Source organism: Porcisia hertigi, chromosome 4, assembly GCF_017918235.1.
Source record: "Porcisia hertigi strain C119 chromosome 4, whole genome shotgun sequence".
Lineage (NCBI taxonomy): Eukaryota > Euglenozoa > Kinetoplastea > Trypanosomatida > Trypanosomatidae > Porcisia > Porcisia hertigi.
Window position 1 is genome coordinate 393011 of NC_090563.1, and position 27808 is coordinate 420818.

Below are 27808 nucleotides of genomic sequence, written 5' to 3' on the forward strand. Positions count from 1 at the left end.
GCCGGTGACGTTCGAATAACCCGCCGGATTACTAGCGAGGCGGAGCTTGATGTAGGCCTCCGAACTACCAACTCTCTCGGAGCTTCACCCCTTTTCCCTTCTTTTCTCTCCTCCCTCCCTCCCTCCCCAGGCGTCCGCGTTACTCCAACGTGTGTCCTTTTCGCAGTCGGAGCAGCTGCAATGGATGCTGGCGTGGGTTCTAAGATCGGAAGGCGGCAGCGAGCGAAGACATGTGCAATTGAATGAGAAGACAAAGTAAAGGGGGTATTTAAAAATAAAAAGGCATTCTGGGGAAGGAAAGAGAAATCACAGGCGCAGCTATACGCACAAAACATGCATGTGCAAGTATAGGCAGAGGAAGAAGCTATTGCGATGTGGGTGGAGTAAGCCCCCCACTCACCCCACCGCGTCATCACCACCACCGTCGACAAAGGACAGCAGCGCAGGGGGATAACGACATGAGGGCGGCAGTGAAGGAACACAATGAGCAACCGACTTGAAGAGAGTATGACTGTGCAGCTCGGGCCAGAGCTACGCTGTTCACATCCGTGAGCAGAGCCGCAAGACTGCTCGTCCGCCCCTCAAAAAAAAAGGGGGGCGGTGTGTGATCCACTTGTGTCGCTCGCACATTTTCTTTACGTTTCTGCCTCGCACTCGAACGGTGATCGCATCGGCGACAGGAGAGGGTAAGTGTGTGCGTGCGTGGGGAGGGGGTGGGTGGGGGGGATTCAGTTTTGTAAGACTTCTTTGCAGCGGTGGAAAAAAAGGGGGAGTACAACACTCTTCGCTTGGAGCGCACACAAACGTGGCGAAGTCGCTTCCGATGGTGAGCAAAGACTTCTTGCATATATATATAAATATATATATATATATATATTGCATCCCTCAACAACACGAGCGGTTGATAGAAACCGTGAGATTTCAGTCACGGAAAGGCGATTGTGTCCCCCTCCCTCCCTCCCTCCCCCCCCCAATCCGCCCACCCTCCCTCCCTTCCCTCTCTCCATTTGAGTACAACGGCTGTGCATGGTACACATGATGCACCTAAACAAGCAGGCTCGGGAGGGGGGAGTCACAAGCGCAAGAGCAGTGCCGCGGATAAAAACGCACACACCGATGGCGGCGCAGTGTAATTGACGCCGGTCGCCGCGAGTGGACACTCACTGGCGTTTTATTGTGTGCCAAGAGGGGTGTGGATGGCGGGAGCATGAGCGGCAAAGACAGAGGGGAGGGGGGGGGGAGGGCTTCCTGGTACCGAATGTGGAACTACATGAGACGGACTTCGGGGATCGCTCTCCAACGTCCACAATGGTGGGCGCTCCCTGTAGCCTCGGACCGCCCCACACCCTCGCCCCCCCCCTCCTCCTCGCGTACGCGAATCAAGACCGTTGAGAGCGTCGGAGCACCTTCTTGATGGCCTTCGCGTACTCACTTTCCAATTCTTCACGCTTTGAGGCCTCTTCCTGGACGACCGCTTGTCTGGCGTCCTCGAGGACCCGCCGGCTTTGCAGCCACTCCTTCTTAAACTGCGCTACATATAACAATTGATCGTCCAAGTCATCTGACATAGCGTCGATTAGCCTCAGTCGCATCTTGGCCTCTCGACGCTCGCACTCCAGGCGAACCACGTTCTCCGTCTTGAAAAAGTGGAGCAACGCAGTCTCTGCGGCCTGTTGCTTCGCTCGGAACATGACTGGATAGAAGAACAGGGCGGGGGGAGGCAGCAAAAAAAAAAAGGAGCGCAATTAACGATCTACGAAGGAACCCACCGAAGTGATGCAAGCGCGTACGTGTGGATGCGCCACCACAGATGTCCACACCAGTGAACCTCTGGCATTTTCCCCTCCCCCCTCAATCAACAAACGACAGTCGTTGGTGTGGGAACCATGGCGCGTAATGGGCGACGTGAAGCACACACACACACACACAGAGCAGACCAATCCACACATGCAGAAAGACGAAAAAGGGAAGCCAAGAGAGAGAGAGAGAGAGTGAGTGAGTGAGTGACGACGGAGAGGAGAGGAGAGGAGAGAGCATCGGTGGTGTAGCCCTCTACGCTAAGCAGGGAGTAACACATGCTACATGATCGGAAAGCCCATCATGTGCAAACGTGGGTGTAGTAAAGTAGCTCACATCCAAACCAGGCATGTACGAAGGAAACACGGAAACAGGGGACACACAGAGAGAGAGAGAAAGGGGGGAGAGGGATCACACGCACTTTCAAGGAGGACACAAGTTTTCTTTTGGTCTTTCGTGCGGCAGAGATTCGCAACGTGCGGGGACGGGTCGGGTCGACCCCCCCCCCCCCCCCCCCGCCACACTCACCCACCCAAAGCGTTACTCGGCCGAGGTCACTAACGTGCGTGGCGTACGACAGAAACATTTCACATCGAGACTTTTGATACAGCCCACCACCGCATCCAAGGAGTCTGACACAGTGCTACGGCAACAGGAAAGGTCTCGCGATGACGTTCTTGTCTTTCCTCGCTGCCCTGCCGTCGTGGCAGCCTCGGCTGAATCGGTGTTTCCAGGCCGCTGCAAGCCACACATACTGTCTACACGGCACCGCTGTAGATGCACAGAACAAGCGGCAACGCTCGGCTGTGTGTCGTTTGGCCCCAGCTCATGTACAACCCGTACGCTGCGGCTAGGGTGAACATGACAACGACACGCGAGCGCGAGTGTGCCCAGAGATGCCACCCCGCCCGAACCGGTGAGGCGCAGCTCATCGACAAAAATAGGCTCAGAGAGAGATTGTAAAGCGTCATAAGGCCACCAAAACGCTCTTCGGTGATGACTGGCAGCATGCTCGCGAAGATGGACGCCCATCTCTTTGGGCTGACACCAACAAAACCACCGCTGACGCCGAGGGCGGCACCGCCGAGTAGAGCGATGAAGGCCGTCGTGGACGCCTGGAGCAGCGCCACGGCGGAGCTCCGACAGCACGGCGCACCCGACCAGTAGGCGCTGGTCGCCAACTTGAGTGGACACCCACAAAAAACCGTTCGTCCGTTAACGCACATGATGGTCAAAACATGAAACCCAGTCGGTGGCAAACCCCAAATTGCCCTCCTTGGAGGAGCCGCTGGAGTAGCGCCGCGGCACCATCACCGCTAGGGCAGCAACGAGCACTGCCAGCTGCAGAAACGCAGTTGTGACCGAGAAGGAAAAAATAAAATCAACAGTGCCGAAGACTTCGCGACTGACGGAAAGCAACTCCACTGTGGAGCTGGGACGGTCGGAGGTAAGAGCGATGTCTGCCCCCCCCCCCCCACAGCACACACCCGGCGCCGCGCACTGCTCCCCCCCCCTGCTCAGCCGAGAAAAGCACGATGCCGACATCCGCAAGTCGCGCCGCGGCAGCATCGTTCACTCCGTCGCCCACCACAGCCCGATGGCTGCAGAGCACGCACGAGCGCCGCCTTCTGGTCAGGCTGCATCTCTGCGTACGCAGAGCACGCTGGGTACTCGCTTGTGGAGTTGGCGGCGGCGCTCATGTCGACCGCCACATGAATCACAGTCCTCTGCAAGGAGCGCCCCGCTTCCAACACGCTCAGAGATGGCACGCCACGCCCGCTCATCGCTCCCGATCTTAGCTGCACCGCCTCTGCAGCGGCAGCGACAGCGACAGCCCGGTGCTCATCCCCCGAAATCAGTGCCACATCAACGCCAAGTCGACTACAGTCCATGATGAACGCAGCCGCATCGTTGCGCAGTGGGCTGGAGAAGGTGAGAAGGCCCGCTAAGCGCCACGGGCCATCGCCCTCGGCAACGGCCACTGCCAAACACCGTAGACCACTCCGACTACAGGCGAACGCCAAGCGCTGCACCTCGACGCATGCAGCAGCAGACTCTGGATTCTGCACGAGCGCAAGGGCAGAGCGGACCCTTCCCTCCGTGGCAGGAAGCAGTACCCCCATCACGGCGACGCAGCAGGGCGAAGCTGCGATGCTCCCTCTCATACTCTATGTATTCTAGCAGTGTGTACTTATCGCAGGCGTCGAGGTCCGCGCAGCGCAAAACAGCTCGCTTCGTCGCGTGCGGACTTGGCTGCCGCCACCGACACGGGTACTCAGTCAAGTATACGCGATGATGCATCTCGAGGGTGCAGTGACCAGTGCACAAAGTTCCTGTCTTGTCCACCAGCGGCGTGTCCGCCGATGCGAGTGAGAGGAGGTCACCAAAGCGCAAGACCACGGCCTGGGCGCGCTGCATAGCTGCCGACGCACCTCGGGAGACGGCCACATACACGGCGAGGTCAAAGCCAAGTGGAGTGCACAGCAGCACATAAAGGATCGTCCCTCGTGTCATCCCCCCGATCGAGTAGCCGTCCCACCCATGGAGAGCCCCCCCGAAAAGCATCACCCCCGCTTTTACCATCACAGCTGATCCAAGGAAGTACCTGCCAGCGTAGGCGCTGGCCGAGTCGCTGCCGCTGCAAAAAAAAAAAAACGTGAGGTAGACGCTCTACAAGCTCAGCCATCTGGCCCACAAAGGTTGCCACCCCCCGTGTAGCGAACCACTGCATTCCCAGCTCCATCCTACACCTTGGTGCCCAGCGCTCAGAAATTGGCCTGCGATGAAGGCCTCCGTGCGGGTACGCCCTGTCACATCAGACATATCGGTCAGCACGGGACCACTGTAGAGCAAACAGTCCCGCAGGCACCACGGACCCTGGTACAAGCTCAACACAAGATCGCCGGGGGACGAGCTGGGCTGACCCCGCCATGGCCCGCGTCTCCTCTCTCGGTCGGCGACTGCAGGGTCTGATACAATAAGAGTCGTTGAGGCGCGGCACCCTTGCGCACACTTCACCAGCGTCGTTGCCAGTAACACCGCGAGCTTTATCAACATCAGCCACAATAGAGCAACAACCACACATGCGGTGGCCTGCCGTCAACAGCGTCGTAGATAAGAACTCCAGTGGCGACGATTGCGGTCCCCCGGGGGGAGAGAGAAAACTGCAGGAAATATAAAATCACGAGGCGGTGTGACGGTCATCCGCACTTAAGCCGAACCGCTGCCCTGCTTCGCAGATGGTCATCGAGTCGAGTGCGAGCGGCGGCGCATACGTACTGTGCTGTGAGGGCCACAGCATCGAAGTGTCACCGCCTCTGTCCAGCAGCGATGGCAGAGCCGGGCTAGCGCACATCGTCGTTCTGGGTGTCAGTACGCGCGGGGACGTCAGTAGCTAGGACAAGAGAACTGGGCAGCAGCGCAGAGAGCGCTAACATGCAGCAGTTGTAATGCAAGTACCCCAAAAGGGAGGAGGGAGAGCGGAGGGATGGGATGGGATGGGAAGAGCGGCACCAGCAGCCACGACGCCACGTACCGGCGGCTTAGGGTGCGTGTTATATAAGGGCGCTTCAATGGACGAGGATACCCAAAGTGCACGGTGTGCTCCCCCCTTCTACCTCTGCGTCGTACCATATTCGTTGCTGCCGTCACAGACACAACAGAGCAGAGCAGAGCCGCCGCGGCGATACGGATTGCCTATGCATGTGGCGACCTGCACGTACCCTTGAGTGCGCTTGACTCTCTCTCTCTCTGATGAACAAGATGATGTAAAAACGAGCACGCGGGCCAGCAATCGCCGCTCGGTGTGTCTGTATCCGGGAGACGTGTCGGTGAGCGGTGTGACGTGCGATATCACCGGAGAGAAAAAGGAGACGTGATAGGAAAGTGGTGAAAGAGGAGCAATAGAAGACATTTCCCATGTATACCACACACGCACACGCGTGGGCACACACTGTCACGTGAGAGCTCTGCGGAGTCGGTGAACGTGCCGCTGTGGCGTTGATGAAGAGAAGCCCTACGACCGCGTGCTTCCTCTCCTCTTCTCCCCTCTTTTTCTCTGCACGGGCATATGTGCTGGGGAAAAGATGAGGAGAAGAGAAACGCATCGATTGACTTGACGATTTTCTTTGCATCCGTCGCCATCTGTGAAGATGTTTTTGGATGACGTTGACGCAAAACAGCCGTTTGTTGCTGTTGATTTGATTTATCCCTTCATGATGTTCTTTGAGCTTTCATTTGCTTTGTCTGTGCGAAGGACGGGGGAAAGGGGAAGAAGGGGGGGGGCGGGGGCGGGGCGAATAGGAGAGTGGGAGGATGGGGTCACACAACACACACATCACACACACACACCACAAACACACACCACACACACGCACACCACACCACACACGCACACCCTCAATTGATACACTTTCTACGGAGATGCAGATACAACCCATCGTAAAAGGCCCACGGGACAGGGCGGGCGGAGAAGAAAGACAAATCTTGGATATCTAACGTTACAGAAACAAATGCAGTGAAAAACAAATCTAGAGTAGTCGTGGTGCTCCTGTGCCGGGAAGAAGGAGGAGGAGGAAGAACAGGGGGCCTGAAGAAGAGGGGGGTGCCCAATACTGCTCTAGGGCACTAAGCGCGCACGCGCAGGAATCCAAGAAGAGAGTGTTGGATGTACAAGAAGGCAAGCACGTGGCGCCGTAGTGGAGGACTTTGGGGGGGGGGGGGTAAGTGAGGCAGAGATGACGCACGGAGAACACCGACACAGCGAACGAGGGTGATGTGTTCAAATGAGTGATGCACACACATGGACGTCTATCCTCACTCGAGAGCCCGGAGCGCGTTGCGCGGGAACAGCCGCGGCTCCGCCTCCTCGTCCTCGACCGGTTGCGATGCACCGCTGGCACGCCTTTGGCGTGTGGATGCTGCCTTGCGCGCGGTCGGGATGCTACCCACCGTGCACGAGCGAACAATCGTGCCCTGCTGCACGGGCGGTTTGCTGTTCTCCTTGTCCGACGCGTGCCTGGAGTCACTCTCTTCACAGATTACTCGGTCACGACGCCGCTTCTCTGTGACGGCGGCGAGTGCCATAGAAAAGTCCATCTGCCGTTTCGACACCGCTCCCGAGGCAACGCCTGCTGCACCAGGCGAGGAGCCCGTCGTCGTCGTCGTCGTCGTCAGCAGCTCGCCATCAACGGCGCCACTTTCTTCAATACCACCTCGCCGGTGTAAACAGTGACCGTCATCCGTCCCCTTCTCTGTAGAACCTTCATGGGCGTCACTGTTGTGGCACGCGGCCGTGCCAGGGTTGTTCAAAGTGTTGCGGCCTCTGCTGTGTGGTTTTTGGTGAGTTTCTTGGCGAGGCAACAATAAATCATCACTCGAAGCCAAGGGGAGTGGCGGCGTATCCACTGTGGCCTTAGACTTCGTCACAGCGGTCGATGAGTGACCCCCGCCGGTCACGGAAGGCCGAGGTGCGCCAACGCTATTGCTTGAGAGTGCGTCCACGGTAGCCCTAGAGACGCAGATGATGGGTCGGGCCGCCTTCGCGGCTGTACGTATGCATACCGGACTGCGCTCCACATCAGTGTCTTGCCGGCCCGTGTCCTCTTGGACGGGCATCGCATAGACGCCGTCATTTGTCACGTCCTCGCCTTCCTCCTCCTCAATCATGTCCCGTTCAGGAATCGGTGATGCCCGCGGCGAGGACGCATCGCTGCTGTCGCTGCTTCCGTCGTCTATGTCGTTCTCGTCGTACTCACCTCGGGAGCGACAAGAGTTGCGACGGTAGGCAAATGTGTCATCGCGGTTGTCCATGGTGCGGATAAGCATCTGACGCAGATTCAAAATCGACTGCTGCTGCTCCTCGATCTGCTCAATCATTCGCTCTGTCTCCATGGCCATGTGGCGCCGCTCCTCGCGCAGTACCGCTTCCATCTCGCGCTTCTCCTTGCGCTGCTGGTCCAGCTGTGTCGCGAGCGCGTCTTTGGCGTCATAGAGAAGATCAATCTGCTTTCCTTGGCGTAGCAGATCGCTGAAGAGAGCTGTGCTTTTCGAATAGGCGGCCCTCAGCAGGGAATCCAGCTGAGAAACGTGTATGCGATCTCGCTCCCCGCGCAGGCATGTCAAGTCCTTCACGAGGCTCTCCATCGCCACCAGCTTTGTCTCGTGTCGCTCCACCAGTCGCTCATACTTGCGCTCATGTTCCTGAATGAGTGTCTCGTAGCGCACCTTCGCTGACCGCTCCAGCTTCGTCTCCTCCAGCACCCTGTTCTGCATGTCCATCACACGCGTGCGGCTCTCCGACATCTCTCGCTTCAGCTGCCGAATGAAGCGCTTGCTCTCCTCGTTGCGCGTAGAGAGGGCGACAACCTCGATGATTTTGCCCTGCAGTGCCTGGTACGCCTCGGAGTGCTTATGAGCCATCTCCTCGTAGAGCGCGCGCTGGTGCTCGTACATCTTTTCATAACGGTTCCTCTCCCGCTGCAGCGCCTCATATTCGGCGAGTGGCACCATCGGCTCCGAGGCGGACGGGCTGCGGCCGTGAAGACTGCGCTGAGATCCGCTGCGGGCAAACGAAGTGTTGTGCGAGGCACCGTGCGGAACGGGGTGGTGCGACATGCTCCCCCGTGTTGCCTTGGGAGTGGGGGACTTACTAGTAGACCCGCCACAGAAATTCAGTTGCGTCGCGGATGTGTTCGTAACGTCGTGTAATGCACGGTGATTACAGCCCGCACGGCCCTTACTGCTACTACCGCTGCCACTGCCGCCTCCTGCGATGCCTCGCCGGTGAGAGCCTAATAAAGATCCGAGGTAGTTGACATCATACTCAGTGATGTCAACGTGAGCGGCGCTGCCAGTCGGCATGCGCTGAGGCGACAGCAAAGCCAAGGCGGACGGCGACGCATCAATGCACTGCGCCGTCACCCGGTCAACCGTGTCTTCGAGAAATATGGCAGCGTCGTCGGTTGACGTACCAAGGTGACGGTGCACCGGTGTCGATGGCAACGACTCGAACACAGCCGTTGTCGGCCTGAGACTGCTGCTGCTGCTGCTGGATGACATGATTACAAACTTACCTGAGATGCCGCGAGCCGCGTGGTTCAGGGTGCGGGCACATACACAGAAATCTCACACCAACGCCTCACTACACCTGAGTGTTTGAAGATGTTTAAAAGAAAAAGAGAGAAAACGCTAAACGTGTCTGTGGAGGGGGGAGAGAGAGAGAAGGAAGAAAGAAAAACGGCGTTATGGCGTGGGACACGGCCAGTGGAGGGGAGGGGGAGGGGGAGGGGGAGGGGAGGGGAGGGGAGGGGGAAAGCAAACTGGGGGTCAAGCCGGACAAGATGAAGAGCCACGAATGTTCTACACTGTGCGTCGCCAGTGAGCGAGCTATGCGCTTCTGTATGAGTGGGCGCTGAGAGGACCAGAGATGAACAGAATAATTATAGATGCACACACACACATATATATATATAGATATATGTAATATATATATGTGTGTTCGAAGCCCTCGTGGAAATGGGAGCTCGCTACACAGACATGACGAGAGGAGATAAGAAAACAGCTTAGAGTGATACTTCACACATCCACGTACTCCAGAACTATCGCGCGCCCAAGGAGGCCAGGGGGGGGGGCCTCCAAGAGAGAGAGAGAGAGACTGTGGCACTGGCGATGCCAACGCGAAGATTCCCATAATGCCTTTTACGTCATCCAAGTGAAAAAAATGCGGAGCGGCTTCGAGATGGTGTGCGGCAGAAGCGATGCAGCGCAACTGTACGCCTCTCTATATTCAAGCCCCCGCTCGCCCCTCCCCCTCCTTTCTCTCTCAGGCGTGCTTGCACCACTCACGGTTGCTCTTGCGCTTCCAGTTATGCACGGGTCAACGCGAGGGGGTTCGCACTGGGTCAAAGGAAGAGCGGCGTGAGGCTCGCATGGAAGCGGAGGGGGGGAGTACAGCAAAGCTGTGACGATGAGGATTTGCATAAACTGCCTTTTTTTTCCTTTTTTCATTGTGGCGGTTCAATGAGAATACAACAGACCGACTCTCACCTGAACCAGATGCGTGCACCATCCACTGCGCATTCTCCTGCGCAACATGTGTGGCATACCAAGAGACCATACGTACAGCCCACACAACAGCGACAACACAGTCTTCAGAACCACGAAAGTGCAAAAACAAAACAACAAAAGGGCCAGACGGACGATAGAGACATACGCAGGTGAGAGAGGCGATCATCATCCTCTGTGATCCTTCACTACCAGTTTGTCCATGTCGGATCCTTGGCGTACTCGGACATGTAGTGCAGCACCTTCTCCGTGATCTCTCGCTCGTCGTAGCGGTTTCCAAAGAAGTCGACAAAGCGGCCTTGGGGGTCAAAGAGGAAGATGGCGATACTGTGGTCGATCAAGTAGTCCTCCCGCTCAGCGTCCTCCTCGGTTGGGACGGAGTAGTAGATGCGGTATGAGCGGCACGCGTCGTTCACCTGCTTCGGTGTTCCAACAAGACCAATGAAGTCAGGGTGAAACACCGAGAGATACTCGCCGATGGCCTCGAGTGAGTCACGGCGCGGGTCGCATGACACAAACAAGGGCGCAATGCGTTCCTGCGGGCGGGCAGCGCGAACAGCGTCGACGACATGCGACATGCGATTCAACTCGACGGGGCAAATCTCTGGACAGTGCGTAAAGCCAAAGTAAAAAAATGCCCAGGAACCGATGAACTCCGCCTGTGAAACGGGCTCACCCTTTGTGTTTACCAGCACAAACGGGCCGCCGAGCGCAGGACGCCCGCGCGTCTCGACGCTGACCCGCGCACTGCCCTCCGCGCCGAAGTAACGCTGCTTGGCTTGACGGCTTCCGTACCACAGCGTTGCAACGCACAGGAGAGCGAACCCGCCAAGCATGCAGTACCTCTTCAACGCCTGTCGGTCCTTCTCCATCTCCGCGGCCTCGGTTGCGTCGCCGTCTCCTGGGGTACCTGTGCGCTGCTCACGGAAAGCTCGGCGGCTGAATATCTGTGGTGTCGCCGTGCTGTTCGCAACGGCTGCAACTGCCATTCGAGAGCCACTCGCTGAGAGACGGGAGGAGTGCAGGAATCGCAGCCGCGAGCCAGAGCGGCAGGGCACTAACGTCGATGCCTCACGGACAGCATAGAAGAGAAGCGAGCGATGCATGACAAGTACTGCGCTTCGGCGTCGCGCTGTGGGGCAATGCTTTTTTCTCTTTAATTATCGTATGAGTCGTTAAGCTACACGCGTTTTGTGGGGGGGTGTCGTGTTCTTCTCCCAACTAGTAGCCTCTTATTTATAGACCTTTCGCGCCGCCACACACACACACACACCAAGGGTCTTGGTGGCACGGACAAGGGAGACAACTGGTGACGATAAGACCAGCGTGTGCCTACACGTGCTCTAGATACGCACAAGGGCACGGGAGCCTCGTACAGTGACGCGGCAAGAGAAAAATCAGAGAAAAGTAGAGTAAGGAGGGAAAAGGGGGGAAGAGCAGATGGAAGAGATATACAATTGACGGTCCGGAGCAGCCGTCAGATGCAAAGCCGGCGCCGGTGGCGGTTGGGTTCCTCTTCATGTACCATCGCCAGCACTCGGATGTGCTGCAGAAGAAGAGCAGTGTGCAGAGTGCCCTCGCTCCTCTCGCTTCGTCCGTAAGTGGGCTCTTCTACCACGCACCCGGAACACTGATACGAATACATTAATATATACACACACACACACGAAGTACACGCAGCGGGAGGCCACACGTGGACCATCCGATGCGTGTGTATGCGTTGAAAGGTTCGACAAGAGTCGCTCACGGGGCAAGTACAAATGCTATCATTCACCGCACACCTCTCTCTGACACAGCGACAGTGGGTGCCCCCCAATCCCCTCCCTCCTCCCTCCCCCCCCCCACGCCTATCCCTCAAAGACACCACACACGTCGACACACACACATCTGTTGCGTAAGGCAGGGGGAGTAGAAAGCTATTGATGTCTCTAGAGGGTGTGCCCCAAAACCTTGAGACCGCAAAGGGCGAGGGTGACCTGAGCACTCGAGGGGGAAGGGGGGGGGGGAGGGAGGGCATCACTACTTGAGGAGGACAAGACGAGTCCAGCGGTGTGTGTGTGGTAATTCTACGAGTGTAGGGTTGAGCTAAGCACACGCACACCGCGTCCATCGATGATGGATCAAAAATTTTTAGAGCAGAAAAAAAATAATAAAAGCAAAATATGGTGGCGGTGGTGGTGGTGATGGCGGCGGTGAGTACGTTGACCGGAAACGAGGTGACAGTCGCCGAGCTACTCGCCCGGTGCGCACGCAGGCGAAGTTTAATCCAAGTCGATCTCCAGCTGCACGGACGTGGGTTTCAACGGAGTTCCGGGACGCGAGTTGACTACGTCAGAGGAAAATCGAGAAGGCTCGAGATCCCTCACAGAGCTCCCCTCGGCGCTGTGCGGTAATGATGCCTCCGGTGGCACTCCTCGCGCCCTGAAGGGGTGCACTCGTGCCTTGTCGAGCGGATTGGCTGTACCAGGAGGGGCATTGGAGATCAGTGGTACTGGTACGCGCTCTCCTTCACTCTGAAAGGCCGGCTGTGAAGCGATCGCTTTTAGCCTGCCATGGCGAGTGCGCACTAGCGACTTGGGCCGGCGCGCCACCCCTTGCTGTGCGAGGGCCTCCAGCTGCTTTGCCTCCAGGGCGCTGCGTTGCGCCTCGAGAACTCGCTGTGCTCGCTCAGCGGCCGACAGCTCTGGCAGCCCCCTGGTGGTGGTATCGAAGGTGCCGCATTCGTCGCTTTTCACAGATGCACTGCGGTCACCGCCTTCGTAGCCGTCCGCATTGAGGTCATCCGTCGACGGCGCGGCCTTCGGCATTGGCGCTAGTCCACCACCTTTGTTCCCTGTGCTGGGTAGAAGCGTGCCACCAGTGTTGTTGCGCCCCACGATGTGCGTACCCGCGGAGGCGTGGGCACCAACTGCATTGGTCTGGTGGCTGTGGTGGTGCGATTGCGAACCGTGACGGTATGCCGATGAGAGAAATTGCTCTTCGGCGCTGTCGTCCAAGCCCTCCCATGGATCCCGTGGCGGCATGCCGCCAGAGGGACTACCTCCTGTCGCACTCCCCGGCTTCGGTGCCGGCTTGCGTGAGGTGACCTTGATATGCTCACCGGGTGCAAGATATTGTGATTTCAGATGGCGCTTCGCAAACACCGGGTGGGTCGCAGCGGGTGTGGAGGACATTGTGAGTAGGCAGAACACACACACACACAGACGCACAGCTCAATCAAGTAGATTGCGTTGCTGGCACACGGAAAGATGATGATGATGATGGTGTGTGTGTGTGTGAGTGTGTGTGACCACGAGTCAGTGAGAACCGCTCAATTTTTCAGCGATCGCACTCCGTGGGCGTCTGCGTTTACACCACCTGTATGCAAGAAAAAAAAAAGACGAGACGAGAGCGGGAGAACGAACGGGCTTTGTAGTACAACAAAGTGAAGCCTTAGTCTCTCTGCCGCTCTTTCTGATGTTTCGTTGGTGTTCGCTGTGAGCGATAGCGTTCGTGTGGAAGTGCTGCGGTGCACGGGCGCGAAGCACGGCTGTGGTCTCAGAGGAATAAAGAAACAGAGGAAGAAGATAAGGAAGATGCGTTCATAACGTCATCCGCTGCACAGGATTCTACATGCGTGCTCAGACACTGCGCGTGCAGACAAGAGAGGCGCATGAACGTCAGCACGAGGCTCAGAGAAAGAGGGGAAGGGTGACGATGTGCCCTGCAGTACGCGTGCGCCGCCAAACATGAGGGGGGGGGGTGCTGGCGGCTTCGCGCACATCTGGGGCCTCCTGTTCCCGGGTGTTAACAACGAAGCCATGTCTCCGTGATTTGCACACAGTACATACGTACATGTATGCAGTATGTAGTATGTTGTGCGTGTGTGTGAGTATGCATGTGCGTGTCAGAAGATTAGCAGAACGTGCGGGGATACACAATATCAATAAAACACGTGCGAGAGAGTACGCGGACGACGTCCGAGGGGAGCTTACCGCGACACCACCATTGGTGGTAGTCCTCAACACACACACACACACACAAACGTCACGGCTTGCTCAGCCTTGCGGCGTGCCATCGTAACGTCGACTGTGCAGTAGATTGCGCACCCGAGCAACCATCTCGGGCGTAACCTCCGTCTTTGCTAGGCGCTCACTTCGCTCGGCTCGCGACTCATCCGAAGCAAGTCGGTTGTCTGCATTTATCAGGAGTCCACTCGGCTCGTCACGGTAGGTGTATCCCGTCACGCCATCGTAGACGCCGCCCGGCGCGTCAGGCACGTACGTCGGTTTAAAGTCACGTTGATAGTACCGCTGGCGGTTCAGCTCGATATTGTCGAGGATTTCATTTGCTCGCTTCGACTGTTGCCGACCGACATACAGAACAAAGACCCCGGCGCCCACGGTCAGCGTGCCACGCCACTCCATCCAGACGGTGCGCACGACACCCCGTTCGCCGTATCGTGAGAGCACCTCGGGGTTTTCGATGCCTAGACACCACGCCTTTATGCGTGTAAAGGTGCTCACGTGGTGCACCAGCCGCGGGTGTGTAAACTTGGGCGGCATGTGGTTGATATCGCTCGAGATGGGGTGGGGGGAGAGGAGGGGGAGTTGTGGTCTGTATGATCTCGTCGATCGAGAGCAGCAGTAACAACACAACACAACACAACACAACAACAACAAAAAAACCACCAGCGCTGTTGCGAAAAACGCTGAGTGGCAACGAGAATAATAATAATAAAATGTTGGCACCAATTCGCGTAGGCAGTGAACAGGGCAGGGGAGGGGGGGGAAAGAGAGGGGGAAGGGGGAAAAGAGATAGTTGGCCAGTTGTGTTCGACAACAAGAGTCACCCCATATACGTGCGCAAATGTCGAGCGCGATACTGGCACTGGGCACCAAAGGGATAAAAGAGGGTACACCATAGGTACAGGGAAGGAGGCGATGGGGAAGGCTCGACGTGTGTATGCGCTTGTATGTACTGACCACGTTAGGTGAGTTGAGCGCAACCGCGGGCTGTGTGCGTCTATCCCCCGTGCCGTCGACGGGGCCAGCCTCGAATACAAACGTGTAGGCGGGGTTTACGGTGGAGAAGTGGGCAGTCACACTTTAAAGGCGAAGACGGCGTTGTACGTACGCATGGAAAGCAGGGCGAAAACATAAAGTGAGACACCCTTTATTCTGAGCCCTTTATTTTTTTCTCACGAGTGTATCGTACGTTGTTCACAGGGAGTCCACTCAATTCACAATCGTGATGGAGGTGTGTGAGTGGGTGATACCTCCAGTGACACGCAAAAAAAAAAAAAAGATGCGAATCATTTCTGGTGAGGGGGCGGAGGACCATGGAGGCAGCACCCACACGAAAAGAGCCACGAGGCACTAGACTCACACGCGCTCGCACCGAAGATACGCAATACCTCCACGACAGGGGGGAAGAGGGGGAGAGTCGAAGACACCACGGCCACGACACCACCAAACAAAATGATGGGTAAGTGCCTGCCGTGTATCAATGCACTCGCCTTGTTTTTAGCGATTCTCAGAGCATCGCCCACACTGCCGAACCCCTGGTCTTTCTCCCGGGTGATGTCAATGAGTGAGCACCCACGCAGAGGACACTATGAACGACACTCACTCAAATATAATGGTGGGGAGAACTAGATGAGAAAGTGTCGGCAACGCCAGTGATCTTCCTTTTTTCTTCAGCCTTACAGTTTTCGTGAAGTCTGACTGCACTCTCCACAGGGTTTAAGCGACAGAGTAACAGAAAAGAAAAGGGGGAAGGGGTGTGGGAGTAGGGAAAGCAAGAGGACAGCGTGGCGGCGGCGGCAAGGAGTGCGAGAAGGGGGGGGGAAGGGGCTGCCGGTGCTAGCCAAGTGGACTGTTCTACAGAGAAAAGTCGAGTGGGTGGGTGGGGAGGTGGGGTGGGGGAGAAAGTATGACAAGCTTCGAGGACAAGGAGGCTCTGTTATACAGTGAATTGGAGCGCTCTCGCCCTCCACAAACCTTCCACCCACCATCACCACCACCTCCAAACATGTCCCGCTTTTGGTAGTCCGCCATTATCCCTTGTCCCACACACCCAACCTTACGCTCGTCGTCGACTTTCGGCATAACCTCTTCTCTCCACCATCATCACCACCGCCACCCTCTTCCTGTCTCTTGGCATCCTCATGCGTTACAGACCGCTTCTGCTATTATGAGTCTGTCAGATTGTACAGAATAGAAAAAAAAAGAGGCAACGGTCTGCGCTTGCGGAAAAAACAACAAAAAAAAAAAGACAGGTGGCTTACAAGGAAGCAAAGACTCACACCCTCCAGTGAGACGAGAGGCATCAAGGGAGGGGAAGTCCACTGAAGACGCAGCGCGAAACCGGACTTGGAGGAGAAAAAAAAACTCTCGTTTTTTTTTAATTTGTGCGTTTTTTTTTGTGTTTGTTCCCCATTGTTACCGCTGGGGGAAGGGGGAGGGGGGGGGCGACCAGCGGGCGATCTTTCGCCGGAAAGGTCTCACGGCGGGTGTGCATGGCAAGTCTGCATGAGGAATGCATTCGAGGCCTCCCGTGCATGTGTGCGCACACATACAAAACACACCAGCGACAGGGTATCCCCCTCCCCCCCCGCCCTCTTTGAGGAGAAATCTTCTCTCCCTCCTCTTTACAGCTTGCTGGAAGGCTGCTCTCGCGCCCCCGTCGTCACGCTGCGGTCTCGGAAAGCCATACACAGGTCCACCTCATGGCGGCTGCCAAGGTAGACCGGCGTGCGCTGATGGAGGCGGTTGATGGACTGCTCTAGGATACGGCCATTGCTGCCCATCGCCTTACCACCTGCCTGCTCCACGATCATCGCCATTGGCGCGGCCTCATAGAGGTAGCGCAGTTTGCCATCCACCTGTGCCGTATCCTTCGGGTAGCAGAAGATGCCTCCGTAGAGAAGTGTTCGGTGTATGTCGCCGACCATGGAGCCGATGTAGCGCGCGCTGTACGACGTTTTCTTGTTCGTTTTGATGTGATCCACGTACTCCTTGAACCACGGCTCCCATTTGCTGTAGTTGCCCTCGTTGACGCTGTAGATGCCGCGCTTCTTTGGGATGTTGATGTGCGGGTGTGTGAGAATGAATTCGCCGATGTTGGGGTCAAGCGTGAAGCCGTCCACACCTTGTCCAGTTGTCAGCACGAGGTTTGTGGCACTGCCATACACGGCGTACCCGGCAGAAACCATTTGAGTTCCCTTGAGCGTCCGGATCACCGCCTTAGCCTCATCCACAGTGTTTATCGTGGTGTCCTTAGGCAGTCGCCACACACCCCAGATGGAGCCTACAGAAACGTTGGCATCGATGTTGCTGCTACCATCCAGGGGGTCAAAGAAAATGAGATAGTCGCCACGGTGTTCACGATCTGCGACGATCATATCGTCTTCCTCCTCGCTGCCTATCGCGCACACACTGGTGGAGCTCAGCAGGTACGCCTTGAAGGCCATGTTCGAGATTACATCCAGTTTGGCCTGATGGTCGCCTGTCGCATTCGCTGACTGTCCAGCGATATATCCCAGCATGCCCTTCATACCAGCACGCCGGATGTTCTTCTCAATCACCTTCACCGAAGTTTGGATCGCCATCATCAAGAGTGTGAACTCCCCGCGACTGTGCTGCGGTTGATTCTTGATGATGTACTGGGTGAGGGTGATGGGAGTGGGGGTGCGACGGGTGTCCATGATGGGCCAAAAAAGGGAAAAAGACGCCACGGCGAAGAAAATGAAAAATAAAGGTTGGGTGTGGAATGAAAAATGAAACGAGGAGAAGGAGGGGGGGGAGGGGGAGGGAAGGCGGAGAGAGCCAGAGGTGGACGTGGACGGGGTAACACCGGTTGTCTAGACCGAACTCTTTGACTACTGTAGCGATCGGACCCGTAACTAAGCAAATAACCGTGTGAGCACGATGGTGGCGGCGGCGGCGACCAACGAGAATGATCAAAAGAAAAGGGTGAGGGGGAGTTGTGGCCAACGGTGGGTGGGGTCGGTCGGTAGCCAGTGTTCAAAACGCATGCACGCAAATGTGAAGCAAAGGGCCTACCGACGCACACACGCACACAGAAGGGGGGGAGAAAGAAAATAGGAGAGGAGAGAGAATCGAAAGAGAACAATATTTGAACGACAGTGAGAGAGGAGAAGCGCAACAGACCAACGGACACGCACACACATGCGTCTCGCGCGATTCAAGGCAGGGGTGCCGTACCACAGCGGCAGCAGTGGGTGGATAAGTGGGGAGGGGGGGAAGGAGGGGTAAGAGAAAACCAAGACCGCTGGTGCCTAGCTCATTCTGCTGTATTCACCCATAACCACCACCTCCAAAAAAACTTTTTTACTTCCCCTTGTGAAAAAATGTGCGGTGGGCTCTGTAGACATCCCCATCACCGCTTCCCTTTTTATTGAGCGGTGGTGGTCGTCGCTTTTCTCGTTCGTTTTTCAACTCTGCCTTTGCTTGGCGTGCCGAGTGCATGTATGTGTGTGTGTGTGGCACCCTCTCCCCCGCTTCCCTTCCTGCTCTACCTTTGTTGTTGTTGTCGGAGAGAGTGGAGGAGGACGGGGGGGGTCACGATCGATGTGAACACGTTGGTGGAAAAAAAAATAGCCAAAGAAGAGAGAGGCGCCGGAAACACACACGCCCACGCCCCTGTGGGGTGAAGGGGGGGGGAGGGGGGGGAGGAGACGATCACTTCTGAGAGACATAAAGTGCACACGAGGCGACTTGTGATGCAACAGTCACACAATCCGGGTGTATGCGCTCCCATACACGAACGATGAAAACATCACATGTGGCATCGACCGGTCTGGGGCCCATGCAGGATATGTAAATCAAAGAAGTGGGACGAGGGCACCGCTCCCCCACACCTTGCCGTCCCCCGCCCCTCTACACCTCTTCCTCCATCGAGGCGCACACACAGAAGACGAGGCGACGACCTCTTCATTGAGTGGTCTCGGTGCGGCGGGCAAAGACCGAGCGAATACGCAACACATCATGTGATGCCCACTCCTCCTGTGCGGTGTGCACCTGTTGAAAGCCCTTTGCCTTCAAGAATTGCACCACACGGCACACCCTGTCATGCACATCGTGCACTTCAACGACGAGCTGCTCGATGCGCTTCCACTCCGACGCGGCGATGCCCTGCAGCACGTCCCACTCAGCTCCCTCCACATCCACCTTCACCAGTGCGATCGGTCCCTCAGCAATGCGGCGGCGCATTGCGACGTCTGCCATGCGAGACGATGCCCGTTCGAGGAGCTCACCGAAGGAGACGCAGTCGCATCGCACGCGCCTCCGCTGTGATGGAGATACGAGTAAGAATATGAGAAACAGGAATAAAGCCGGCGTGAGCAGCATAACGACCACCCACTGCAAAACCGGCTTCTCAAGTAACCAACACAAAAGAAGGGTCGGCTGTGCTGGCAAAATTCCTGAGGTGACATTGTCGCGCCCCATCACCGACAGCTGCGTACAGAGAGAGACAGCCTTCCAGGGACGAGTTATCTCTCTCTCGTACATTGAGGCCCCAGCAGTTACACGCGGGTCAACGATGAACTCGGCGCCGTTCAGAGATGTGGCCGAAACACCCAACTGTTCCACCCACACCTGCTGCCCGTAGCGGGCCGTGTTCTCCTTCGTCAACGCACACATTTCAGGAATAGGCTCGGCCGCCACGACGATGGCCTGCGGATTCGCCTCCAGCACGAACATGCTAAAGAGACCAACGTGACTTCCAACGTCGATCACCAACGGACTGCCAGTGGCGGGAACATTGACCCCATATCGCATGTAAACTGTGTCTGTGAAGATCTCCCGCGCCACCATTGCTGTCCCCCAGTCTCCACTCACGGCCTTGTACTCCACAGACTTTGGGCAGCCGGAAGCATCGGTGAAGTGCTGGGTGCGTGTCGTGAGTTGATTGGTGCGCAGGATACGCTGGTGAGCCCACATGCAGAACGCAGCATACGCCCCGAGGCAGCCAGTCAGGTACATGAGCACCATAGCGCTGTGGCACTAACGTATCCCACACACATGTGGGAAAACAGGGAGTCAAGGTTCGTGGCGCCACCGAGTTGCGACCAGCAGTCGGTGAGGAGGGGAAGGGGAAGGGGAAGGGGAAGGGGAGGGGGCACTGATGAGTGTGGCCTCCTCAGAATGTATATCGAATATGTGCCTTTGTCTGCACGATGCACCCACGCGCCAGGAACAGGGAGGGAGAAGAGCAGTGGAAATAAAACGGTGGGTGGGCACAAACAGCCACGTGTGAAGCAACACGTCCGGAATGGTGTGTGTATACGCTGTCTGAGTCTTGGGTGAGGCGTTGCCCCGTAGGTGTGCCTCGGGAAGCCATCAAGAGAACGAGAGTGTCACAGACACTGGATCGCTGCCACCTTGACCCAAGTAGTAGTTGTTATCACGCTCTCGGGGTGTTGGTGGCGCACCCCCCCCCCCTACAGACCACTCTCCTCCACCTGGCGGCGTACATGCGGAGTGCAGTACACAACTGCTCGTGGTTTCACACCCCAGCGCTATGCGAACGATGTACAGTGGGAGAAATGAAAATGCATTGGGGACGAGAAAGTAGGGAAGATGTGGACGCCCCATCTCGAGCATCGCCCCCCGGCCGGAGCTCGGGACCAGCGCCCCCACTCCTCTTGCCCCAAAGGGTGTAAAGCCCCGCCAATCCACCTCCTCAATTCTCTGGCACGTACACCCTCGCACTTCCACCTCAGCCGTGGATACGATACGAGGCGCCGCTTTGCCCTAGACAACACGGCCTCACGCGCGGTAGACCGAGCGTGCGTCCTCTTGAGAAAAAAAAATTCTTTTTTTTGTTCCTTCAGTTCTTCAGTTCATTTATTCCGCAAATCGAAAAAAATCCCCACGCAGACTCACAAACACAAAACGATGAAGAGAGACGTTACTCATTTTTTGTGTGTGTGTGCGTGTGTGCCCTATCCGCTTCATGCGGCTCCTCCTCGTTTGCCGAGTTTACCGATTTTACTTTTTTTTTCTTGTTGGGGTGATTCACGTGACGTTGTGAATTCAACGTTTGGCACACACACACACACACACACATCCACCTATTTATGAGAAAAGCACGACGAACACACGTTACATGCACAAAGCGTGCGTTCTGTACGCGGCCATCCAGTGACGGGGAGACCATCTGTAGGGTATGAGTCCGTACGAGCTTGTGTGGCCGTGCATGTGCACTGACACCTCCAGATAGGCGCACAACGCATCTGAGCGAAAAAAAAGCAAAACGTCGAGAACATTACAAAACGCGGTACTGTTGCTGCTTCTGCTGCTGTTGCCCCTGTCTTCGCCCTCTTTCAAGTTATTGTTTTTATCTCCCCCACCCTCCATTCTATAAAAGAGCACTTTACATCCCCTTGGTGCGCGGCGAGAGACCGTGAACACGATACCTTCTCTTCATGATTAACACGGAAGACGCCGACCCACAACTCGCTCCCGAATCACGCGCGCCGGTTCATCGCACGAGTTTAGGGAAAAACACTTTTATTATTAGCTTTCCAACGACTCTATTAATGGCACATAACGGAGATATTCCCAAACACTCAACCATCATCACTTGGTCTGCCCCCACCAGCTCATCGTGTTGTGCGAAGCAGTGTTAGACACGCAATACGCGAGAGCTGACTCAGCCGTCTAGACACGGGCTCTGCCTCCAGTTCTGCCCATCACAACTTCGCAGACAGCCACCGAGACGCTCTCCTCATGCCGGTCGACACGCAGTGCGCGTTCTCCCCTCGGGCTAGCGTGAACCATTACTCCCCTATACCGGGTGAGTGCCGGCTGACACGCAACCCCCGGGTCAAACCCACACTTACTCATTATGTACTTGGCAGAAATGAGTTCCCCCTTCACGAAGGCTGCGTGAGCGCTACACCGTGCAGAATCGGAGTGCCAGACTGAGGTATCAGCGAATCCTTTGACTTCACTGCGGGCGAAGGCCTTCGGCGATGAGCCAGTGCAGAGGTGTATGTGTATGTGTGTGTGGGGGGGGGGGGGGAGGGAGGGAGGGAGGGCAGGGCGAACGCGAGACCGAAAAATAAACTTTTCGTGGAGACGCAGGAGACAAACACTAGACAAATCACGATCGTCGGCGCCACAAAAACCAGAGAAGACACACACAAAATCAAAAACATTTTTTCCTTTCTGGATGGCACCCGTGGAAAAAAAAGGGGGGCCAAAGTCGCGCATTATCTTTGTCACTGTAAAAAAAAAGGATTGGAGAAACAGTGGTGTGGTGTGGTGTGGTGAGGAGAGGAGAGGCAACAGCAACGAGAAAAAAAGAGGCGAGTCAGGCAATCTGATACAGCAAGGGACGTCAGTGACGAGGAGGAGACTGAGCCAAAAGCAACAGTCCCCTCCCAAAAAGTGCTTTGGCGTGTGTGCGTGTGTGTGTGTGTGTGCGCGCGCGCAGGGAGGAGAGGGAGGGGGAGAGGGGCCTGAAGAGAGCAGAAAGACACCACGAAACGAAGAACGAGGGCAAAGGACACGAGGGAAATGAGGAGGGGGAGGGGGAGGAGAGAAAAACACTCGGACAGAACAAAACAAAACACTGAAAAACAAAATGGGCAACAGGAGAATGGTAATAAAGCAACAAGACAGTCACCAATAACAGCACCACACACACACACACACAGACACACAAATGGGGAAAAAAATGCTGTAGCTTCGAAGTAGAAAAACGAGCCTTATGCGGGCACTTTGATGATTGTCAATAATGCTTCCGCGGCACGTCTCTCAGTGTGCGTGCAATCATTTTTTCACCCTCTTCTCTTTTTGCTGCAGGTCGTCCCGTCATCTGCCGTAGTTTTGTGCGGCAGTTGTAAATGACAGAGAGCACAAAACCAGAAAGACAGGAAGGATCCCGCTCCAGCTGTTGTGGTGAATAACAGTAGTGAGGACAGCGGGGCAGAAAAGGAGAAGGAAAAAGGAAAAGGAAGGGGAGAGGGGGGAGGGGGGAGGGGGGGCGGTACTGTGACCAAAGGCAGTGAGAACGATGAAGGCTGCAGGCATGCATTCCACACACCCCATCCACCAGCATTACAGGGGCACAGCAGTGTTAGCCATACATCCGACGATCATACCACTCTCCTTTTTTTTTTACACAGTCCTCCATCTTGTGCTCGCATCGCCGCCTCTAATACAACTCGTGCAAGTCCCTGTGGCAACGAAAGCCGTGGCCCCACGTATGCGCGAGTCTACGCGAGCGCTCGCACCCTTTACTTATCGTGCCCAACGTCTTCGTAACTCGTGACACTCCCACCACCACAACCCTGAGAACAACCTGTGTGACCTCTTGTTTTATATCGACGCATGTGCGCCCTCAGGTGATGGGCTCTACCCCTCCCCCTCCCCCCTCTCCCATTCACATTTGGACTTTAGCGGGAGAGCGGTCTGTAGAAACCCGCAAAACATCTCTCTTCTGGTGTCCTCAGCGAATGAGAAAATGTGTGCGTGTGGGAGGGAGGGGAGGGGGAGGGAGGGGGAGGGGAGCACTGACAGAGACGACCCCCTTTGAAGGAAATACGGAGATAATGATCACGAGAAAGTGGGGGAGGGGGAATCATCAGAAGGGGAAAAAAAAAAAACAACAAAACTACAGCGGAGCGAACACGAGCACGCACACGCACAGAGCCGGCAGCGGGGGAGGGAGGGGTGGGGGGGGGGAAGAGCGCGCGCCAATGGAAAGAGATGCGAGGAAGATGTTATGCACTAGAAACAAGGAGAATCCACCAGGGGTGGTACACACCGAGACAAAAGATGAGCACAATAGTTGCATGAGCTTGAAGATACACACACACACACACACACACGCTGCCAGAGTTGGGGGAGTAAGTCAAGGAACCGTGTAGAGGGGAGGGAGGGGGGGGAGAAGGCAACCAGTGTCAAATGCACAACTTCTTGTTTTCTGTTGTTCTCAGAAGTGTAAAAGAAGACCACAACAGAGAACTTAGGGAGGGGGAAGAACGACGCCGAAGACGTACAATCAAACCGCTGGCACACACGCACACACACACACACAGTCACCTGTCCATGCCCATCCACGGAAGGAGTGGAGCGCAAAGAGAGGAGAAGGAAAGTCCGCTCCTTCAACCCAATCGTCTTCCTTTGCCCCGCCTGTTAGTGAATTAAGCGCAGAGGCACGCATGACAGCGGAGTTGTATATGGGGACATCTTCCCTCTTCCACGTGTGGGTGTGTGCTTGCATCAGACTCCGCCAGCTTTGAGCGTGAAAGGAGGAGGGAGGGGGAGGAGGAGGGAGGAGGAGGAGGAGGAGGGGGAGAAGGGGGAGAGGGGGAGAAAAAGACACCTTTGCTTTCACACGTATGAGAAATCAAACACAAAAAAGGGGGTGGGGTGGCGGGAGGGAGAAGGGGAGAGGGATCGGTAGGAGGCTGCAGTGGGGGAGGGAGGAGGGGGAGGAGGGGGGAACGACGGAGGGAGTTGTGTATCCGTAGGTGCGTGCGCGTTCAGCATATTCGCGGAAGCGATGACTACACCAAAAAGGTAGAGTAGACATTTGGGGGGAAGGGAAAAAAGGGAGGGGGGAGCGATGTAGAAGAGTAACGCCAATAGAAATGAGGATGAGAAAACGAGAAAGAGGGAATCGAACAACACCACCACCACGCACAGATGTACACATCTCGGCTCTGCGACACAGGGTAAACATCCAAGAACACTTATCACAAACAACAGGGAGGGATGGGAACAGCTAACCAGCGCGTGAGAAGCACAGAGAAAAAGTCAAGGGGACACTACCGACATGTTAAAAGGCAGATCAGCGGATGAGAGAAGGGGTGACGAAGGCGCAAGGCATGTACAAGCGGGGAGAGATGCAACGTAGGGAGCACACGCTGGCAAACCAGGAACTAACTGAGAAGAGAGGAAGAAGCAAGGAGGAGGGAGAGACGAGCGTCGCAGGTGATGTGGCGTGGACTGCCCTCTAGTTGCAACCTTGTCAATGCTGCACACCCTTTCGCCCCTTGCATAAGTCGTGTGCAGCAGTGGGGTACATGGCGTTGATCGGTTCCAGATGTCATGCCAGCCGCGGCTCCATATACACCTTCGCATGCAAGCCAACACCTCTCTCGCAGCTCGCAGCTCGTCGCTCTTCACGCACACGCATGCCTGCAAAAAATATATATACTAACACAAGACATGGCCTGTCTTATCCTCATTATCGCCACCATACTCCCCTATCATACGTGTGAGAGTAAAGCACACTCGCTGACGCGAATATCCCCCGTCCCCCGACTTGGCAAGACTTATATCTGGCCGCATCCCTGTACGCTTGCAAGTACACGAGCGTGTGTCTGGGAAGATGAACCGCGCGCCCACCCCCCTCCTACAGAGGTGAAGAACGACGACTTCGCCCAAATATTTCAAGCTAGACAAAGATGTGCGATGACGTATGTATACAGGAGGGGCAAGCACCCACAGAGAGTCACCCCACGCACACACGTAGAGCGCAACAACCTCTCTAGATCAAAATGAAAACCATTACGCCACGGAGACACTCGTGGTGGCCAAGCGAGGGCGCAAGAAAAAAAAAGGAGAAGAGGGAGACTCGGCATGAAGAACCGAACACACGCGCACACAGACAAAAAAAAACGCTAACCACGAAATACGCACAGATGCATGTAGACTCGTAAGGGTGTGGCCTGCGCCAAAAACAAAAAGCAAACGACGGAAGGAATGCAGGAAGTCAGTTTGTCATTTGTCTGTCTTTTTACCCTCCTCCCCTCCCTCCGCAGGTCTGCGTGCAACTTGGCAAACAAGGAAAACTATGTCACACATATAAGCACACAGATAAACAGATATATATGTGGTGTACAAACGCGCTCCCACCCCCTCCGCGCATCCACAGTGGCTATATCGCCGCAGTACTCCCGAAAGTGCATGCAGGAACGCCTAGCTCCATCCCATCGGCGGGTACATGCCAGTGGTGGCCATCGTTGCCGTATTCATCGTCACGGGCTCCATAGTCCCTTGGGGACGGTGGGCACCGTCGTCATCGACCACAAGCGATGTCGTCGGGTTCGTGGTCTTGATCTCCTCCATGCGTGAGAACTGAATGTCGAGAGTGAAGGTGACGCTCTCGCCCAGGGTTACAGGCTGGCCTTGCAGAATATTCTTCACGTGCTCCGCAGACTCACGAGCGTCAAACTGAACGAGTGCCTGAACACGGTTGTGGTTCCACTGGCTGCTCTCATTCTTGGGAAGCACCACGATACGCTCCACGGTGCCGTAGTTGGCGAAAATCTGGTACACAATCTCTGGTGTAATGTGCGCCGCAGCAGACACATCGTACTGCGTGTTGAACATAGACACAAGCAAAGTACGCGTCGCGTGCTGCGTGGCGGTGAGGTTCTGGTGGTTGCTAAAACGAATGTACACACGGCGGCCGTCGATCTCCGCGTAGCCAGGCTCCTTGAAGAAGTCCACCAGCTGCTCAGCACTCTTGGGGCTCTTCATCTCAATGAGAGCCTGGTTCATCTGGCGCAGCATCACGATGTGCTTGATGTCACCAAAGTTTTGGGCGAGGTTCTGGATGCTAAGCTGCGTCACTTCAGGTGTGACGTTGCGCATGTGAATGACGGAGCTCGTGTTGCCAATCTCGTTGTTCCGCGGCCGCGTCTGCGTCTCTGGCAGAGCCTTTCCTTGGTTGTTGCCTTGCCCTTGGTTGTTGCCTTGCTGCTTCTGCATCGACGAAGGTGGCACGCCGTTTTGATAAGGAGGCGCGTAGTTCGGCACCACGGAGACCCCAGTGGACATGGAAGGAGGCAGCACACCGGGCTGGTAGGACATCATGTTAGGCTGGCCGTACATTTGACCCGACACAAACTGCTGGCCGTACATGAGATGCACGAGCCAGAGAAAAAGAAAATAGCGACAAAGCTATGACAACTGAAAACAGAATGAGGAAGAGTAGGAGGAGGAGGAGGAGGAGGGAGAGGGAAAGGGGGGGGGAGGGGGGGGGGCTAAAGACACAGATGCCAGAGCAAGTCGGAAGCACACGAGGGAGGGAAGATGATATATAAACAAGGCGAGAGGCTGGGGGAACGAATCTACGTCACTCTGCTTTCCAACAAAACAAGCAGAAAAAAAAGAGAAAAGCCCACGCAAAAACAAAAGGATTTTGATCAGAGAAAGACAGACAAGACGTTGGCCTCCACAGACGGGGGAAGAGAAGTGAAAGATGGTGTTCTGGTGCGAGTGTAACTATCTGTACAGGTACGTTGTTGTGTGAGGAGCGTTGGTGAGGGAGAGGGAAGAAAAGAGGGGGAAATGTTTCTTCGACAGCTGAGACCTCAGACTATCCGAGTGATAGAAGGGGAAGGGGGAGGGAAGAGAGGGGAAGGGGGGGGGGGGGGGGGGGGGGGATGGTGCGCCGTATAGTCTGCAGGTGTTTGAGAAAAAGAAAGGCCAAAGGAATAAGACGTGAGAGAGGGGGCGGAAGAGATGGCGCAATCACAAGCACGCAAGAAATCGGCAACACGCAAGGGAGAGGAGGGGGGGGGGGAGGGGGGATGATTGTCGACGCCAGGCAAACGCAAAATCGAAATATGTTGAGAGAAAGCGAAGCAAAGGGAGATGGGGCGTGACGTACAAAAAAAGGGGGGAAGGGGAAGACAGCCGAGGAGGAGAGAACGACAAGCAAATAGAAATGGGGGGGATGAGGGGAGAAAATATGGGGAAGGGAAGAAAAAGGGGGTCAATCGCTCACTTGTACTCTGCTTTATATATATATATATTCTCTTTTGCTATTTTGGTGATATCGTCTTCACTTCCCTTTAGTGGTGTCACCTACAATTAGGGAGAGACAATGAGGTGAAAAATGAGCACACGAGGCGAGCAAGGCAAAGCAGAGAACAAAGCCACACACACACACACACAGCCCAGGAGAAAGTAGA

The 27808-nt window shown here is 55.9% G+C and overlaps 8 protein-coding genes across 8 annotated transcripts; all 8 read right to left on the minus strand.

The window, feature by feature from the left end:
* Nucleotides 1–1379: 1379 nt before the first annotated feature.
* JKF63_07298 (uncharacterized protein) lies at nucleotides 1380–1691 on the minus strand (the record flags this gene model as incomplete). The annotated part of the gene is made up of 1 exon (XM_067903237.1): nucleotides 1380–1691. The coding sequence occupies one exon, from the start codon at nucleotides 1689–1691 to the stop codon at nucleotides 1380–1382; it is 312 nt and encodes a 103-aa protein (XP_067759792.1).
* A 4921-nt stretch (nucleotides 1692–6612) lies between these two features.
* On the minus strand, nucleotides 6613–8856 carry JKF63_07299 (uncharacterized protein; the record flags this gene model as incomplete). Its single annotated transcript, XM_067903238.1, has 1 exon — nucleotides 6613–8856. One exon carries the CDS (start codon nucleotides 8854–8856, stop codon nucleotides 6613–6615), a length of 2244 nt encoding a protein of 747 aa, XP_067759793.1.
* A 1193-nt stretch (nucleotides 8857–10049) lies between these two features.
* On the minus strand, nucleotides 10050–10967 carry JKF63_07300 (uncharacterized protein; the record flags this gene model as incomplete). The annotated part of the gene is made up of 1 exon (XM_067903239.1): nucleotides 10050–10967. One exon carries the CDS (start codon nucleotides 10965–10967, stop codon nucleotides 10050–10052), a length of 918 nt encoding a protein of 305 aa, XP_067759794.1.
* A 1155-nt stretch (nucleotides 10968–12122) lies between these two features.
* On the minus strand, nucleotides 12123–13034 carry JKF63_07301 (uncharacterized protein; the record flags this gene model as incomplete). Its single annotated transcript, XM_067903240.1, has 1 exon — nucleotides 12123–13034. One exon carries the CDS (start codon nucleotides 13032–13034, stop codon nucleotides 12123–12125), a length of 912 nt encoding a protein of 303 aa, XP_067759795.1.
* An 864-nt stretch (nucleotides 13035–13898) lies between these two features.
* On the minus strand, nucleotides 13899–14405 carry JKF63_07302 (uncharacterized protein; the record flags this gene model as incomplete). Its single annotated transcript, XM_067903241.1, has 1 exon — nucleotides 13899–14405. One exon carries the CDS (start codon nucleotides 14403–14405, stop codon nucleotides 13899–13901), a length of 507 nt encoding a protein of 168 aa, XP_067759796.1.
* A 2087-nt stretch (nucleotides 14406–16492) lies between these two features.
* Nucleotides 16493–17548, minus strand: JKF63_07303 (uncharacterized protein; the record flags this gene model as incomplete). Its single annotated transcript, XM_067903242.1, has 1 exon — nucleotides 16493–17548. The coding sequence occupies one exon, from the start codon at nucleotides 17546–17548 to the stop codon at nucleotides 16493–16495; it is 1056 nt and encodes a 351-aa protein (XP_067759797.1).
* Nucleotides 17549–18797: 1249 nt separating this feature from the next.
* JKF63_07304 (uncharacterized protein) lies at nucleotides 18798–19859 on the minus strand (the record flags this gene model as incomplete). The annotated part of the gene is made up of 1 exon (XM_067903243.1): nucleotides 18798–19859. The coding sequence occupies one exon, from the start codon at nucleotides 19857–19859 to the stop codon at nucleotides 18798–18800; it is 1062 nt and encodes a 353-aa protein (XP_067759798.1).
* A 5946-nt stretch (nucleotides 19860–25805) lies between these two features.
* JKF63_07305 (uncharacterized protein) lies at nucleotides 25806–26753 on the minus strand (the record flags this gene model as incomplete). The annotated part of the gene is made up of 1 exon (XM_067903244.1): nucleotides 25806–26753. One exon carries the CDS (start codon nucleotides 26751–26753, stop codon nucleotides 25806–25808), a length of 948 nt encoding a protein of 315 aa, XP_067759799.1.
* Nucleotides 26754–27808: the final 1055 nt, after the last annotated feature.